The sequence below is a fragment of the Felis catus genome, chromosome D3 (genome assembly GCF_018350175.1).
Source record: "Felis catus isolate Fca126 chromosome D3, F.catus_Fca126_mat1.0, whole genome shotgun sequence".
Classification (NCBI taxonomy): domain Eukaryota; kingdom Metazoa; phylum Chordata; class Mammalia; order Carnivora; family Felidae; genus Felis; species Felis catus.
In genome coordinates this window covers 79,401,041-79,418,374 of record NC_058379.1, presented here as the reverse complement: position 1 = coordinate 79,418,374, position 17,334 = coordinate 79,401,041, and the positions used below count along the sequence as shown (strand labels likewise).

General features: G+C 42.4%; 1 protein-coding gene across 5 annotated transcripts in view; it reads right to left on the bottom strand.

The window, feature by feature from the left end:
- CDH20 (cadherin 20) overlaps window positions 1-17,334 on the bottom strand; it is a 206,646-nt gene that overhangs the window by 45,606 nt on the left and 143,706 nt on the right. For all 5 annotated transcript variants that reach the window (XM_023242055.2, XM_023242056.2, XM_023242057.2 and 2 more), the window contains exon 2: window positions 4,609-5,008. In XM_023242055.2, coding sequence (XP_023097823.1) covers window positions 4,609-4,854 — 246 coding nt within the window. In that variant the 5' untranslated portion in view covers window positions 4,855-5,008. The remainder of the gene's footprint in view (window positions 1-4,608; window positions 5,009-17,334) is intronic.

The window sequence follows — 17,334 nt, the reverse complement described above, 5'->3', positions numbered from 1 at the left end:
GCTTCTGGAGCAGCTTGGTAGTGCGCATTTAATATTAGGGTTTACCAGCTGTAGAAGACACGTTTGGTTGCGACCGTTGCAAACATGAGACGTTGACGGCTTTCCCCGAAGTCACTCAGCAGATTGGCAGTGTACTAAAAATGTGTTTTCCGTTTCACCGTATCTAATTCAACTAACACTGTCTGAGTGCCAGCTCTTCTGAAGAAGGTAAGGAGCTTCTGGAATGGAGTTGGCAGCACAAGCTCATGTACATCTTGGGAGAACATTCTTCTCCCCCAAATCCAGGCAGAATAAGACAGGTGGATATCCTACTTACCTTCGTAATGCTTCAGTTCAGCTAAAGGAGTAGTGAATGATGGGCAGTCCATGTAGATTGTGACAAATCTTGGTTGATTTAGGATTTTAAAATCAAGGGTGATTTTTCACTCTGTTTTGGTCATCTTTCATAGTGCCTCGTACAATTCCAGGAATGCAGTAGTGTTTCCACTTTGTGGTCAGACAGCTGCCGTGGAGCTGTGGACCTCAGCATGCCTTGGAACCGCAGCGTCGTGCCCAGGCACAGGCTCTCTGCATCCCCCTCTTTGCATATGTCAATATAATCTAGCTTTAATTTGACACTGCCTTGTCCCTGGAAAGCCCAGTGTGGGTTTTATAAGGCCATACCAATTACAGCCGGTAATTGTTGCCATACTCCTTCTGAAATAGGCAAATACTCAGGCAGGCTCTCTAAACAGACATCTTCCAGAGCTCAAGGTGACAAACTGAATGCCCCTGGGGGGGAGAGGGAGTGAAAGTGGATGAATTCCCTTTCATAACAAAGTGAGGGCGGAGGGAAGTGCCTGGGTAAGTGAATATAAAATGTGGAGGTCACACCCCACTTCAGTGGCTGCGCAGTGTTGGTTGAACAAGGTGGCTGAAGAGATGCACGCAGGGTGTTCTGTGTCCTGGGTTGGGGTAGTTAGGAAAGGGTGGGCACTAATCATGAGTACTCAAGGGTGCTACACAGCCAAGTATTCCCAACGTCAGGAAGCAGTCAGGCTTGCTTGGATTCCTGGTGTCACCCTAACGCCATCGACTCTTGTGTGTATTTCTTAGGGCCAAATCTCAGGGCAGTGAAAAGGAAAACCCGTGGCTTCAGTGTCAGATTTCCTGTTACCTTCTTTGTAACTGGGGGCAGTAAGCATAACCTCTTTGAGCCGTGTTCGGTCAGCTGAGTATCGGAGAGTGGTGAATCATACTCGCCTCACAGCATTGTTCTGATGGTTAAGTGACCTGCTCTGTGTGACTGTGCCTGGCACGTGGTCCTGTGGAAGCCCGGTAAAACGTTAGGTGCCCTCGTCTTTCTGTAGTTTTATATGTCCAGCTCTGTGCTGGGTGCTCAGGGTTGGAGAAGCGTAGGGAAGGCTACAGATGGCATCTCAGTTTCCACCCACGGGAGAAGGGAAGGGGGCTCTAGACTGTACATGCACACAAAGCAACTACTGAATACAAATGTATTTTCCGAAACTTACTTTAGCAGTAGCCATGTATGTCTAGTTGGAAGAAATATTTTACAAATAATGAGTAGCTAGAAGCCTTTGGAATTCTGAATAGATAGAAGATGTGTTCATGATGGCAGTGGTTTTTAAGCTAGGGCCCTGAGAAATCTGAACGTGATTCAGCAGAGAGCTGGTGATTGTGTGTCCTGGGCAGGGAAGTAGCCTGAGTACACATCTGAGGTAGGGACAGATGCCCTAGGTGTGTGTGTCAGGGTCACTAAGGAGACCGGCGTGACTGGGATCGGGACTAGATTTGAGAAGTCATGGGGGAGGGCCGGGTAAGGGAGAAGGACTCATTTTCTGCAAGCCCTTGAACTATATGCTAAGAGCTCTGATAAGCACTGGAGCCACAACGCTTTCTTAATCAGAGGAGTGACATGATGGAAAGGGTGCTTCAAGGAGATGAATGTCCTGAGTCCTGGGGGGAGGAATGGGAAGATCCTCTCTACAGGGAGATGGGCAGTGGCTGCTTAGTTAATCTAATCATGAGGAGCAGAGGGACCACAGTAATGACAGAGCCTGGAGAGGATGAGGTGACTCTGAGAGAAACTGGCAAGGAGATGCTGACAGGATGTGGTGACTGGTTGTGCATGAGGGATGGAGAGAAAGAAAGTCAAAGCCACAGATTTTGAGGCTAAGAGATTTGCAGCTGCACTAGGTATATGCATCCTGAGCTACTGAGTTCCTGTGACGAAATCCCTGCCTACCACTGTTACCTCCACTATCCTTACCACTACTGCTACAGAGTCATGGTTGTGAAGATCTTACTCTGGACCAAGTACTGTGCTAAGCACTTTACATGTATTAGCTTATTTAACCCTTACTGTGCCATGAGGTATTCACTTATTAAATGTCTTTTTGCGTACCTTCTATGTGACAGGTGCTGTGTTAGGCCTTGGGGATAAAATGGGAGCAATGTCCTTGCCCTTATTAGAGTCTAATCCAAAGGCTTCAGACAATGCTCCTGTCAATAAACACATGGATGAGATATTGTGGGTTGTGATTAGAGGTCTGAAAAAAATAATGGTAGTGAGAGAGCCTGACCAAGGGGCCTACCTTAGAGAATGGTCAAGAAAGACCTAGATTCAAAATGAGCCCTAAAGAGCCAGGAGAAGCCAACCACCAAAGAAGCCAGAGGAATAATTTTTATTATGGAACAATAAGGCAAAGCTTGGCAAGTTGTAGGAAGTACCAGGAAGCTATGTCTCTGGAACATGAGACCAAGGGAAAGAAAGAGTGGCCTGCAGTGTGGCAGGAGGCCAGGAGGCAGGCTGGGTCAGAGAGGAATAGCCATGGCAGCCATGGGGAGGAGTCTGGATGATTCAGAGTACAATGGGAGGACTTTGAAGGATGGAAGAAGAGGGACATGGTCTGACTCTCATGTGTGGAGATTGGAGTGGAAGAAAGTGTGGGTGGAGGTGCGGAAACTGGTTGGGAGTCTAGGCGTTTGCAAAGGTGAGAGGCGACAGGGGAAGTGGAGGGAGGAGGAATGAAGGATTTGGGGATATGTTTTGGCAAGGGACTGACAGTTTGCCGGTGGAGAGCATGTGGGGGGCAAGAGAAAGGTTTTACAAACTGAGTGATGGCAGTGCGAACATAGGGAAGATGCCAGGGGTGGGCAGACTCGATTTGGGAAGAAAACCAAGAATTCCTTAGCGGATATGCCACGTTTGGGAGGGCTTTGAGCCATAAATGGGGAGCTATCACGTGTGCAGTGGGGTTTATGAGTCTGAAGCCCAGACGAGCGGTCGGAGCCAGAGATAGAGGTTTTGGATTCATTGGTTTAGAGGTGGTGTTGAAAATCATAGGGCGTGGCAGATCCATCCAGAGCATGAATGTGGGTAGAGAAGAGAGCCCAGGCAAAGCTGACGAGATGGACCACTAATGGAGGGTGTCAGGTGAAGGGAGAAGACCAGCGAAGAGGCTGAGGAGGGAGGAAGGAAGGAAAATGGGATTGTGACGATCATGAGGCAGAGAGAGAAAAGTGAGTCAAGAAGGAAGGACTAGTGGGCAGCGTCTGAGGCTGTGTCGGGCAGTTCCATAATATGAAACCACAGGATTTGGTAGTAGGGAGGTCCTTGGGGGCACTGAAGACACAACTTTAATGCAGCAGACAGAAGTCAGATCTGAATCCACAAGTGGGTGGGAGTTGAGGAAAGAGACAACTCTTGGGAAGTAGTAGTTCTTTTATTATCCCCATTTGATGTTTGAGGAAACAGAGGCTAATGGGGCTTTGTGTCCTGTCCAGAGTCACTCCGGAAGCAGTTGGTAAAGCTGGGTTTTGAACCCACATGTGTTTGACTCTGAAGCCCACCCACATTCTTAGCCTCTGTGCTAAACAAGTGTTTAAGTTATCATTTGAATGAATTATTTATTTTCTAATTAGGTCCTTGTTTCCCCTTTTCTCTCACTTGGTTGCTTTCACAAAATGGTCTCTGATTAGCATCCAAATAAAGTAAACACAGGAGAAAGCCTGGATTAAAAATGAAATGATGATAGATAAATCAAGGGAATTCGAGTGTAAAGTTTATAAATATATTCATTGATTGTCTCCAACTATTCTAAAGCGCATGCTAGGATCTTCTGAAATGAAGAATGTTTTATTCTTTTTTTTTTTTTCCATTAAATTTAGGCCCCAGGCAATACCTGTGGAAATGCTTTGAAAAAAAAAAAAAACCAAAACAAAGCAAAGTAAAAAAAAAACCCTCCCTCCACTCCTCCCTTTGCATTTCCCAGTTTCTTCCCCATCCTGTTATTCCCCAGGCTGCTGCTGCCTCTTTTGGGACTCGAATGTTTCTCGCAGGGTCCCAGGCTTTTCCTCCAAAATCCAATTCCTTGTTTTTTCCCACTTAGAACAGACATATGAACAAGGTGAGAAATCTTTCCTTTCCTGACTGGTATCTGACAAAGCAAAAATTAGATTTCAACTAGCTGTCAAGTAACATACCGCTAGGTAAAATTGTTCTCAGGACCCAAACATGGGCTCGGTGACCTTTTCATATTCAGTTCATATTCATATTCTCTTTCAATATTCAGAACCCTGATAATGTGTCTGTGTGGCCATTCTTACCTTGCCGACATACAAAGGGTCAGTTCCAGTGTACTCTTCCAGAACAAAAAACTGATTCCAAACCCAGCTCCTCTTTGTCCGCGAGTGTGACTGTGGCTTATCTGACAGGAGCGCTTCTAATTTGCCTGGTGGTGTTGGCGTGCCGGAGAGAACGGTGGTCGTAAGGTCCATCAGTCCCCAGAAGTACAAGGACATGCCAAGTCCCAGCCAGCTCTTTGCATTGCTCATTCTACCAGAAGTCCACATGGGATTGCCAGGTTTTCAGAAAGTAAAGTACAGGATGATAAAGCCACTGGAACTTGAGGGTTTTCCAAATAAAAAATAACTACTACAGTTTACCGGACACTTAGGCTTCTCAAATGAGATCCCAATTCAAGTCAATCTGCTTGAAGTTGACTTCCTGTCAAGTGAAGGAGAACACACTGTGATGATGTCAGTTCTTTCCTGTGGGCTTATAGCAAGTTTTCAAGAAATGTCAGTAAATATTCCGTTCTCTACTCCATGAATTAAAGAGTCATCACATGTTATTGCTTTAGAAATGTTTGAGTAACAAATAATATTTTAATAAAAAGACAACCTATCTAGCTATAATTAATTGCAAGCCTTTGGATATGGATTTCAGCGGGAATAAAACTGGTGAATAAATTTCTTCTCATTGATATCATAGTTGGAGGGTTATGCTGTATTATTGATTGGCTTGAATTAATAGTGCGCTCTTTGAAATATTTATGATGAGGCAGCCTCCTAAACTCTTAAAAATAGCGTTCGCTTCCAAAATTTACAGCTAATAACTAATATTTTCATTAGCCCAACTGCTTTTCTTGGCTCATTAAAAAACCAAAAGCAAATCTAACTATCTTTTTTTGCCACCCACAATTATCTTGTGTCTACCCCATGTTATCGATAATATTAGGAATCTTGGACTTCATTTACAGGCAGCTACAGATCCCTTTCTGACTCTAATCATTCTCTGACCTCCTGGTGGAATCTGAGTTTCACACTCTACTGCTTTGGCTCTGAAGCACTGAGAGGGGCTGCTAATGTGACCTTTCTAGGATTTGAACGGCCAGTTAATCATTATATCACTCACACCAGACTTTAAAAGTGCCATTAGTCACATGCCTCTGTGGGCATGTGAAGAGAGGCTAGCCAACACATTTTTTTCCTGATCTGAAAGAGTCATTTAGACAAAGGGATGTTGACTTCTGCCCTGGGGACACCTTTTCATCAGTCAAACTTCTTTGGTTGCTATGAAGTCAGATTAGCTGGTGACCTCACTCCTGGGCTATGACCTCATCAACCTTTTCTTCCTTGACTTTGGCTGGGTGTCATGAAATGGCATAGCCCTTCCACCACTCTGTCAGCACAACCAAAGTAACTTCTGAGGGCTTAATATTTTCACTGTTGATGTGGAGAACTGCTGTCATCATCTCAGAACAAATGTGTGTATTTGGGGATTTCCGACCCATGTAGCTAAACAATGCTCCTTTTCTGCAAGTGGTTTAAAATGAACGCATTGATGCCATCTCAATTACCACCTTCTACCTGTCATCAGAACTCATTTTAGTGACCTCTCAAATACTCACTGTTGAAATGAACAAAAGAATTAAAAAGATATCTTATAATCATTTCACACAATATGCCATTTCATTTCTGTGTAAGAAATCACTTCAGAGAGAACTGGTAAAGAGGACAAGCTGGGGCAGACCAGGGAATTTCTCTAAAAGAATGGGAGGCTGTGCCTCAAGTTCTAGCTTGAAAGGCAGATTGACTGTTAAGTAAAAGCAAGCTAGGTGTACCTTATTTAAGGTGATGTGTTTGTTAATAAAGAACAATGGTGTGTTAGAAAGTTGCTCACCAAGTATTGGCGGTTTCCTCTTTGGACAGATAGGCAGAAACCCAGTTCCAGGGAAGAAGAAGTCTTGCTCTGGAAGAAGGAGTCTTAACCCGAGGAGATGGATTAATGAACAAAGATTGGTGGGAAACAGCTATGCTGTTTTAGGGACTTAAAAGATGGACCGAAGGGCATGACCCCAAAAAGCTATCACCAGAATACTGTGATGCGTCATCACGAGGGGATTATTCCATGTGTTGTGAAGCACAAACCCATGTGTAACTTCCCCAGAGAGCATTAGATTAAGCGTCCGATACTTCAGCCCCTGGTGGTATTTTCATTACCTCTGACTTATTCACTCTGTAAACTTCCGTTCCTCCTATTAAGTAGGGAGGCATAATTGTACCTACTCCACAGGACTACCCTGAGGATCTATCAGCTGAGAGAATGTAGGCGAACGTACTCTGTAAATGGCTGGGGAGCCAGCTGACATTTGAACGACCATGTGTGTAAAAACGACGAAACTGAGCCTGAACCATATTTCATGGGCACTTTTTGGACCATAATTTTGAAAGGACTTAATGTATATATATTATTTCAGATTTCTATATCTGGGATAAGTACTATGGGGTAGTAGATTCTGACCCAGCCTAATTCTCTAATAAACAACATTATTTTTTTTTCCATATAAGGGAGCTTAATGAAGGACCAGCTAGCTATTTGAAAATTCTGTAGAACAGAGAAAAATTCTTTTCTGGGATTGCATTTATCAAAGTTAGACTAAACTCAACACACACACACACACACACACACACACACTTTATTTAATGTATTTCCTTTGGTATCTGTGTTTCACATGTATACATTTTGCCTAAGCATTATTTTTGATGATTTTGTATTTTCTCTGGCTAGTTTTTTTTTTTTTCAACGTTTATTTTTGGGACAGAGAGAGACAGAGCATGAACGGGGGAGGGGCAGAGAGAGAGGGAGACACAGAATCGGAAACAGGCTCCAGGCTCCGAGCCATCAGCCCAGAGCCTGACGCGGGGCTCGAACTCACGGACCGCAAGATCGTGACCTGGCTGAAGTCGGTTGCTTAACCGACTGCGCCACCCAGGCGCCCCATTCTCTGGCTAGTTTTAACATCTTGCTTTTGAATTCTAAGTGCCCAAGCGCATACGCGTTTGTGTGTGGGGTTTGTAGATGCCCCCTTGCCTGCTTGGACTGGCTGAATTTTCTGGACAGAATGAGATTTGAGGAAATTTTGAGGGATTTTAAATACTGTCCCTTATATTTTCTCATCTCTTACAGACTACGCATGCATACATTCTTGCCAGTTAACCCCCCCTGTCTTTCCCTCCGTGTGCTCTGAAGAGCTCAAGGAGAAAAAAAAAGGTGTTCTTTGGAATCTTTGTGATGAATATTTTGTAGGCGGTTCAGCTGCCTCAGCTTTCATCTGTCTCTCCTGCCCACTTTGGCCTCCTACACACGAGTGCAAAGGCCTCACGTTCTTCCCTTTTGCCGAACACGGCCGAGGGTGGATGTTGAGGACCTGTGGAGCCCCTCGGTGGTCCTGTGAAAGCTCTGGTGGTCCGGGTGCCCCTCTCACGCTCCCCGTCACAGACATGAAATATCAAAGCCCCCTGTGCCTGTAAACTCTTTTGTGTTAAACAACTCGATAGCTGCAGTTGATGGAAAGCACTTTATTCCTGCTTCCTCGGGGGCAGAATACATGAAAAATACTCCCTGCCTAACTTTTCAGAAAGTACAGTCTGGGTTATACAAAAGTTCCATTATCTTTTCATAATTAGGGCTGTTTATACACGTGAAGGGAAATCGGTTCTATCAGAAATACTAACCCATTTTCACTTTTTATAAAAAATACGGTTCTCCTGTTCATGTTTTTCCTACGGGATAATAATAGCAATGACATGTTTGAAGGTGGGCTGATTTCTGTTGTTCGTATAAAGGAAGAGACTAATATATGTATATTTGTATGTATGGATTTGCTTTGGAAGACCACATATGCCACACTGAGAATACATTAGTGGAAATTGACTTCTGTGTTAAATGAGTCTTTTAAAAGTTTTTCCCCCATCCTGCCTGAAGAAAGCAAACAGCTTGGTAATGAACACAGTAGGAAGAAATTAAAGTTGTAGATAAAGTGTGCTCTTGGTGAATTGTTTATTTCATTACTTAAATTCGTTGTGATATTTAAGATGGAGGGGGAAGGGATGGTTACTGCTTTCTCCTTGAAGTGAACTGGGCTTTTATGGTCTCCCTCTGATTTCTTTCTTCATTATTCCAGTTTTCCTGAGCCTTTCATGGTTAATGGAAGTACTACTCAGTAAAGCTCAAATGACATCTCTGTAGAAGCAGAAAGTCACTTGCCTCTGCCACAGACTCTTTCTATAAAGGGAAGGTGTTTTAATTTTCTAACATAGCCTCATGCCTTTAAGAGGTAAACATAGATGATGATATTGTGGTTTTGGGGAACTAAACTTCTTAAGCTATCGCTTTTAAGGAAAGAGCCTTAAAAATGTACTTAGAAAAAAAAGAAACCTGTGAAGATCCTAAATATTACAGTGAGCTGTGACAGTGTACTATGACGTGCATCGACACTGAATCGAAACGCATCTCAGTGTCACAATGCCATCCTGCCTCAATCAAGTGTCTCGCTTGAGAAATATGAGCAAAAATACTGTACTTTATAGGAGTCACAATTCTTCAGAATAGGATATAGAACCCAGAGAGAACAGAGCAGGTGGTTGTGAGTATAAATTGGAGTGAAAAATTCATATGATGATGATATCTTTGAATATGTACAGTTCACAAACAGCAAGATTCCCATTGTGGAATTCTGTAAAGAAATTACTTCCATTGCTTGTGTCAATGAACTTGTAGCATTCCTGAATCTGGGTGTGTGTGTGTGTGTGTGTGTGTGTGTGTGTGTGTGTGCTACAGACCAAAGTCTACCACTGGGGACGTGTTTTGGAGAAGGTGTGTACTGTGGTTTTGTGTGCTGAAAGATGAGACACTTCTCCGACCAGAAGTCTTTTTTATTTGCTACAGACGTGCCATCTTGTTTCTTCCTGGGCAGTCATGAATGATAGAAGCTTCATCCCTCTCTTGTGGCCATCAGCATACCAGCTTCCACAAAGCTACCCATCTCCGGAGGCAATCGACCCTCAGCAGAGCCAGAAGAGGTTGTCCAGGTACTAGATTTCCTGGATTTGGGTTGTTTTCTTACTTCTATTCTGCTACTCCATGCCTGACTTTCTTTGTGACACTGTCCCCATCCCCAAAGTTAGCATTTCTGAAACAGATACGGCTTAGTGTCAGTGTGTACATTTAATGTGGTCATATTTCCTTCCTTTACCGCTCCAAGAGGCTGTTAATAGATTGATGGTGTGTCTAGAATTGAGGAATTTTGGTAGACCTTTGTTTTTTTAATAGGCCAGAAGTAGAAAAACAAAGAATACTTTAATTTCCATGGATACTTCTTAGAGAAGGTGGTTATCACTCTTGCTTGTTCTAACTTTGCTGACGTGTATCTCGATGAATTCCCATTTCTCCAAGTTCCTCAGAAACTGGAAATCCCGAACCTAACGGTTCAGCAGTTACAGTGTTCACTCAAGCTGTTATCGCCTCTGACATCTTCCTTTTCTCACCGCTGGTTCTTTCTACTCTCATTTTCTTCCCCACAACCAGACTGGTTTATGAGAGGGAGTGCTTTTAAGAAGTTCAAAAATGGAAGCATGGGGCTGACGTGGCTGAGGGGGAGGCACAGGGTAGCTGAACCGAAGAGTTTAGGAACAGTATCTGGTTTTATATGAGGGTGTGTGTGTGTGTGTCCCCATGTGTGGGTGAGAAGAGTAGAACAAAAAAATGGGAGAAAGCATGAATTATGTAATTAGAAACTGGCTTTGAAAAACCTGATGAGGCCCATAATCCCACTGTGTGCATCCCGGGTATCTGCTGATGCCCCTAGCTGTAAACTCCCTAGCTCGGGTCACAAAAAAGGCATATACGCTTTAGAAGTCCTTTCACAAGAGTTCCTGCCCAATTCCTCCTTGCTTTCGTTCCCATTAGAGTCAGTTTTCCATGTGAGGTTGCCCTGTCTTTTCTTTCTGTATCTTCCAAGAATGGCAAATGGATTCTTGCGAGTTCCTTTCACGCATACTTAGTATCTAGTCCATGTTTTAATCCTGAAGGAGTCAGGAAGTTTTTGACCTACTTTACGCTTCCTCCAGTTTTCACTTTTAATCAAGCTAATGAAAGTACAGTTCAGTCCACGGGCAATTTTTTTGACTACTGTTAGACAAGAATGATCAATTTTGATTTTTCAGAGTTGTCTCACATGCTCACTAATTTGTAGCCTTATGTGGCCTTTATAATTGCTTTAATTTGTGCTTGTTCATTTTAAAGAAAGCATGTGTTTGAAATGTAATTCTTCGGCTAAAGTTCTTTGAAAGAAGTTGCAGATAATTGCTGCTTAGTATTTTCTCTTATAACTTCGCCTTTGTACAGAACTTTAGGAAAACAGGACAGTTCTTTCCTGGACCACAGTCTTTCCTGAACTCTAAAGATTAATCCATAGGAAGAAGAGTTTTTGGCTGAAGTCGGTGTGCCAAAGTTAAGACTTAATTTCTCAGTTTGGTAAATATTGGAGCCTCAAATATGCTTAGTCGATAGTGGTTTGTGAAGCCAGACAGAACGGAGTTTCAGTTTTAGCCCTACTACTTCTGATCTGTGTGGTCTTGAGTAAGTGGCTTAAACTTTTTCAGTCTGTCTGTCGTCTACAAACTGGAGATCATTGTAGACTCTTAACAGGGTGATTGGCAGCATTAAGCGAGAAAATACATGCAAAGCTCTTAGCACAGTATTTGGCAGATGGTCAAAGCCTTGTGTTTGAAAAACAGTAGGTGCTTAATAAATGTTCTTTTTCCCTCCTTCAAGGAGTTTACAGTTTAGTAGGGGAGATACTGCCGTTAATGCTGGTGGTAGAAATAGTGGTAGGAGTGGGCGTAGGCGTAGGCGTGACAGCATCGCTAGTGACAGGGACGACAGTGTTGTAGCAGCAGGAATAACAGAAGCAGGAACAGCAGAAGTATTAGCGTGGAGTGTTCACTTTATGCCAGCCTGTGTTAAGTCCTTTACCTTTACTTTGGCATTTGGTCTTTGCAAGAATTCCACGAAAAGGTATTCTTTTCCTGTTTTACACAGAGACAGAGCATTGTGCTGGGATGGCTCGTAGGCTCCCACCTGCTCTCACAAGAGCTGGTTTGCACATCCCTTTGCAGCTCCTTAAACTGGTCATGGCGAGAGTGTTGACACCGCAGCTCTTGGCAAGTGCGACGGAGAGTGTGAGCGGATGCACCTGGGTTCTTCTCAGGAGCGGCTGTCGCATGCGCTTTGTGCATGACTGACTGTGACACAGATCTGTTTGTGAGAAGGCCCGCCAGAGCCCTGGAAACAGCTCTAGGCCAGGTCAGGGGAGGGGGAAATGATGTGCGTCAGTGAGGAAAAGTTTAAGGTAGCACGTGAACTAGACCTTGAAGGAAAGAGAGGAGGGCATTCCAAGTGAAAGAAAATGCAAGTGGCAAGGTGCAGACGTAGGGTGCGGAGGCCCGGCAGGAGAAGAACACTTGAATTTGCGTGGAGAATGGGGCCCATTCAAGAGCTGATTGAGAGATGAGCAGGAGAGACAGGCAGAAACCAGTAGCTAGGAGCTGTGGACATTGCTGGGCCGAAGTGTTTTGAGTATCTGTAGTTGTTCACAGTGAGCAATGAAAGGTTTCTGAGTGTGCAGGCGGGCCACTCCGGTCACTGTTTAGTGGGGTCACTGGAGCGTAGGGGGGGCCCGTGGGCCAGGCGGTTGAGAGTCCAGGGAAACCTGCGAGGAGAACTTCAACCAGGAATCCCGGGTCAGAAAAGGATTGGTGAGGAGTCCAAACCATTGAGGAGGCAGTCTCCATCGCTTGTACACTGACTGGATGTGAAGGAATGTGGGTATGGGGGTGGGGAACGGGGCGGGGAGGGGGTCTGAACCAGTGGCAGGAAACTTCTGTGCTTCGGCTACAGCTGGAAGTTGGGAGGAGGCATTCGTTAGAGGCAAGGTAATAAAATCGGTTTTAGATTTAGGGATAAAAAATTCATCCTTCTATGCCTGGTTATTTAAAGAGGAAGAACTTTCCTTCTCTTTTTAGTCCAAAACTTCAAAGCAGCTTTTGGGCATAAAGAACGTGAGCTCCTTCCTCTCCTTTAGAGCGCTTCTCGCTGCTTCCAGAGCTCACCCTGCATCCAGGCCCCCTGCTCATGACCCGGGTTGAGGCCTGCTCCAAGTGGCTTCCTGTGGCCCACTTGGTGAAACTGATCTGAAGCTTCATCTCAGCTAGGGACTTTTTGACCTGTCAGCTCCCAGACATTGTTCCCTTGACGTAATATCCACTGTCACATTGGAGTCGTGTGTATTGTATCTTTCATTTCTCCAGTGTGGAAGGAATGTATGCAAAAAGGCCAACTGGCTACTCTGCTCAAGGGAAGGAGAAACTTACAGAACAAAAGAAAACAAAATCTCACTGATGTTTATTATTTATTCTGTTAAAGGAAAAGAGAAACTTCTCTTCTAATACAAAACCTCCCTCTCTTTTGGAAAATGATGCATAATTTGGACTCTGTGGACATCCTGGCTAAAGACTCTTTCTAGCTCAGCCTCTCAATGGGTGATGCTGGGTGTTTGCTTAACCTTTTTGAGGCTCAAGTATCTTTTTTAAGGGGTTTAAAGGGTGGTCAAAGATTATCACGATCTAATACTATAGATTAAGTTCTATTTTTATTTTATTTTTTAAAATTTCCTGTGTTTCCCATCTCATCTCTTCTCAGAGTGCCTCATGCATCTCCTGTTGGCTCTTCATTATTCAGTCTGGTAATTATTTACTTGCCTCTCCCTTCCCCATGTTGAAAGCTCCTTGAAGATACAGGTAGTGTCTTTTATCCCTAGATACTTGATGCCTAGTGCAGTATTTGACACATCCCAGGTGTTGAGTAAATATTAACTGATGCTGATGTGGTTTTTTAAAAGCTGTAAACAAGTATTTAACAGTTTGGTATTATTATTCTTTCTGCTTTCAGTCTTTTTTTTTTATTTAAAAAAATTTTTTTTAACGTTTATTTATTTTTGAGACAGAGAGAGACAGAGCATGAAGGGGGGAGGGGCAGAGAGAGAAGGAGACACAGAATCGGAAGCAGGCTCCAGGCTCTGAGCCATCAGCCCAGAGCCCGACGCGGGGCTCGAACTCATGGACCGCAGGATCGTGACCTGAGCTGAAGTCGGAGGCTTAACCGACTGCGCCACCCAGGCGCCCCATGCTTTCAGTCTTTTAATTAATAGTTCTTCATACTTATCTTAATATCTATTCTTACCACCAATGTATTAAGAGGCATGCATAACCAGACAGCATAAAGGCAGAAAAGTCCAGAAAACAGTGAGTTTTTATGCCTGATATTTTTGTTCTTGGAGAGCAAATACAGTAAGCCCTGACACGTCAGAAGTGCTCTAGACCTTGGCATCATTTGTTGTAATGCAAAGTTAAGGAATTCTTTGTAGAGATGCTCAGAAACCTTATGAGGGAATTGGGGTTTGAAAAATTATGGTGACCTAAAATTCTGGGATGTTTTTTAGTTAGCTGGTTAAAGGGATATGACCACGAAGTTATCTCTGGTCGTTTGGCTTTTTAACCTCTTTATTTTGGGGGAAAGGGGCTGATATGAGAAGATCTTTATTCTCTAATTCTTTTCAAGGTCATCCCCTACCTGTTGGTTTGACAGTCGCCTCTTTCTTGAACCTGGAGTCTCTAGTAGTCCAGTCTTTGCTGTATTTACATTTCCTTTCAAAATGTTTTTATTGTATCTAGTTTGGCTGTGCATAGAGGTCTATGATGAAAATTTCTTCACTGTCTTTTAGAACTGAGTCTTACCATTGAGAAATTTAATGCATTTTAGCAAAATGATAGAGGAAATTAAGAAAAAGATATGGGATTCCAGAGAAAAGAGATTCAGCATAGGGGACTAGCAAGGAGAAGCCCTAATTAACGGGTGTATCCTAGGTCTAGACATGGAAGCCAGGCCAGGAGAGGGAGGGTACCAGGGGAAAAAATGAAACTGGTATTAGAGGGTTTGAGAAATTCTTGAAGTATTTGGAAACATTGTTGATGGGCAGGAGACAGATCTTAGGAACATTTGAAAAAAGTGACATGCACATAAAGAAGAAGGGAAAAGAAAATGTTAGGCAGTTATTAATCCAGAAAAACAAAACTGTTCTAGAAAGAAGGAATTAGAATCTTAATGTACAGCTTGATAGGAAACAACATTCATTCATAATAAGGTAAATATTGACTATTCTTTTAATGAAAATTGAAATAGAACTGTGTTAAGAAGGTGAGGGAGAGGAGAATGGGTGGGAATATACTTACTTTTATTTATTTTTATTGTATTTAAATGCTTTTTCTTTAAAGTTTATATATTTATTTCAAGAGTGAGAGAAAGAGAGAGCATGAGCAGGGGAGAGGCAGAGAGAGAGAGAAAGGATCCCAAGCAAGCCTCTGCACTGGCAGTGCGGAGCCTGACATGGGGCTCGAACCTACAAACCGTGAGATCATGACTTGAGCCGAAATCAAGAGTTGGACCCTCAACTGAGCCACCCAGGTGCCCCAGGAATACGTTTAAAGAGAACTAAATTCTCACCTATTCTACTGGGAAGTCAGGTGCTGATATGTAAAATAGATCTTTCAGGAAATATCTGTGTAAGCATATTACTTAGAAATACATGGGCAAGTATTTGAAGAAACAGCTTCTGGGGTTGCGTTTGGGGATTGGGTTTTGGGATTGGGGCAAGGAACTGCTTTTTCTTTTATCATTAGCCTTCCAGTGCCATCTTGTTTTGTTTTTGACCAATGCAAATATTTTACTTTTAATAAAATAAAAACTGATTAAAAATTTAAAAGCATTAATAAGCAAAATAGGTATTGAATAGAAAAGAAAGCATCCAAACAGATCTTATGGATATATTTTGTATTTTTTAGGACTTAAAAAAAAACCTTTAAGTATTTCTGAGATCAGAATGCATCTTATAACTATGAAGGTTATTAGTACTTACATTATTAGCACTTAGGTGTAAGTGCCTTTCTCCCCCAACCAAAACTTGCAACTGTTACATTTCTGGTACCTTTTAATTGTGGTTTCATAGGATCACAGAAGCGGAAATCCTTTAGTACAGGATTTTTCAGAGCTCTGCTCTTCTGGGCACTAGGAGTTCGGGAGCTTTTTCAGGGTGAAATTGCTAGACTCTGCCTCCCTCATCTTTTTCCTTGTCTTTACTACTGTATCCTCTTTTCTAGGCTCCATATTAATCTATATTATATGTCTGGCAAGGCAGACTTCTTAAGTAAGTTGGTTAATTGTGGTTGGAAAAGCTATGTCCTGTCCTTCACCATCCACCATCCACCATCCACTCTTCATTCACTGGACAGTCAAATGGGAAAAATTAAACCACGCAGGTTCATAGAACACATTAAAAAAAACAAAAAATACTAAGAGAAGATATAGGTGAATATTGCTTTTAGAATACTGGGTTGAAGAAGCCTTCCAAAGGATTAGCTAAGGTCGTGAAGGAAAATGTTAATAGAGTGAACTAAATTATTAGAAATTGTTATATATTTAATATAAAAATTAGGCAACATGCATGAGAAAACACAGACTTATTATCCTTAACATATTAAAGAGTCTTTATGTTCATTGTTAAAAATGATGATCATTCCAGTAGAAAATGATCAAATGGCAACAAGAGAAATTCATAAAACAGCAAATAAAATGACCTGTAATATATAAGAAACATTTTACTTTTACAGTTAGCTGAGGAAAATGAGTTATTTTCAGCCTGTTAACTTGGAAAACATTAAAAAACAAGCTAACCAATGTTGCTGGGAATGTGAGAAACTAGACATATTGAAAATTTACTTCAGATAGAAGTGTAAGTTGACAAAAGTTTTTTTGAAAGCAGTTTTGCAATATGTGTCATGTCTTTAAAATGAATACGTAATTGATCCTAAGGAAATAATTATGATACACATTTTATTTGAATTTAAATATATTTGTATTTATTATGGTATTTCTACTGTAGCAGAAAGTAAGATTCATCCAGATTTCTAACAATAGATGATTTTGAAAACTATGATATATCCACTCAAAGGGATATCATGCAACTCTGTCTTTGAAGGACAATCGAGAATCGGTATTAAAGCTGTTCTCAAGGGGCGCGTGGGTGACTTAGTCAGTTAAGCATCTGACTTCGGCTCAGGTCTTGATCTTATGGTTTGTGAGTTCGAGCCCCACATTGGGGTATGCGCTGCCAGTGCTTGGGATTCTCTCTCCCTCGCTCTCTACCCCTCTCCAACTTGTGCTCTCTCTCTCTCTCTAAAATAATAAACTTAAACCAAAAAAATAAAAAGCAGTTCTCAGAAACAGCATTTATTGTCACCTGCTTAACACAATGTTGCCATGTGTGCTTCAATTGGAGAAACAGAATTTAGACATTTCATAATTTTATCAGAAAGTGGGAAATCTACTCCAGAAATACCTCAAAATGAATTAATACCGTGAGTCAAGTTATGTTAGAATTAGCTGATCCAAGACTGGTATTGTCCATTATGTATAGATCTCAGTTACCTTCATAGAAGGTAGTTACAGAAAGCATTGTCTTTAAGCCTGAGATTCAGTATTCTGTACTCCTCCTCGATACTACCGTGCCTTGGCTATCCTCAACAGACCATGCCCAGCCTTGCACACATAGCCACGTGCATGTGACAGGAGTGGTTATTTGATCTGCAGGCTGC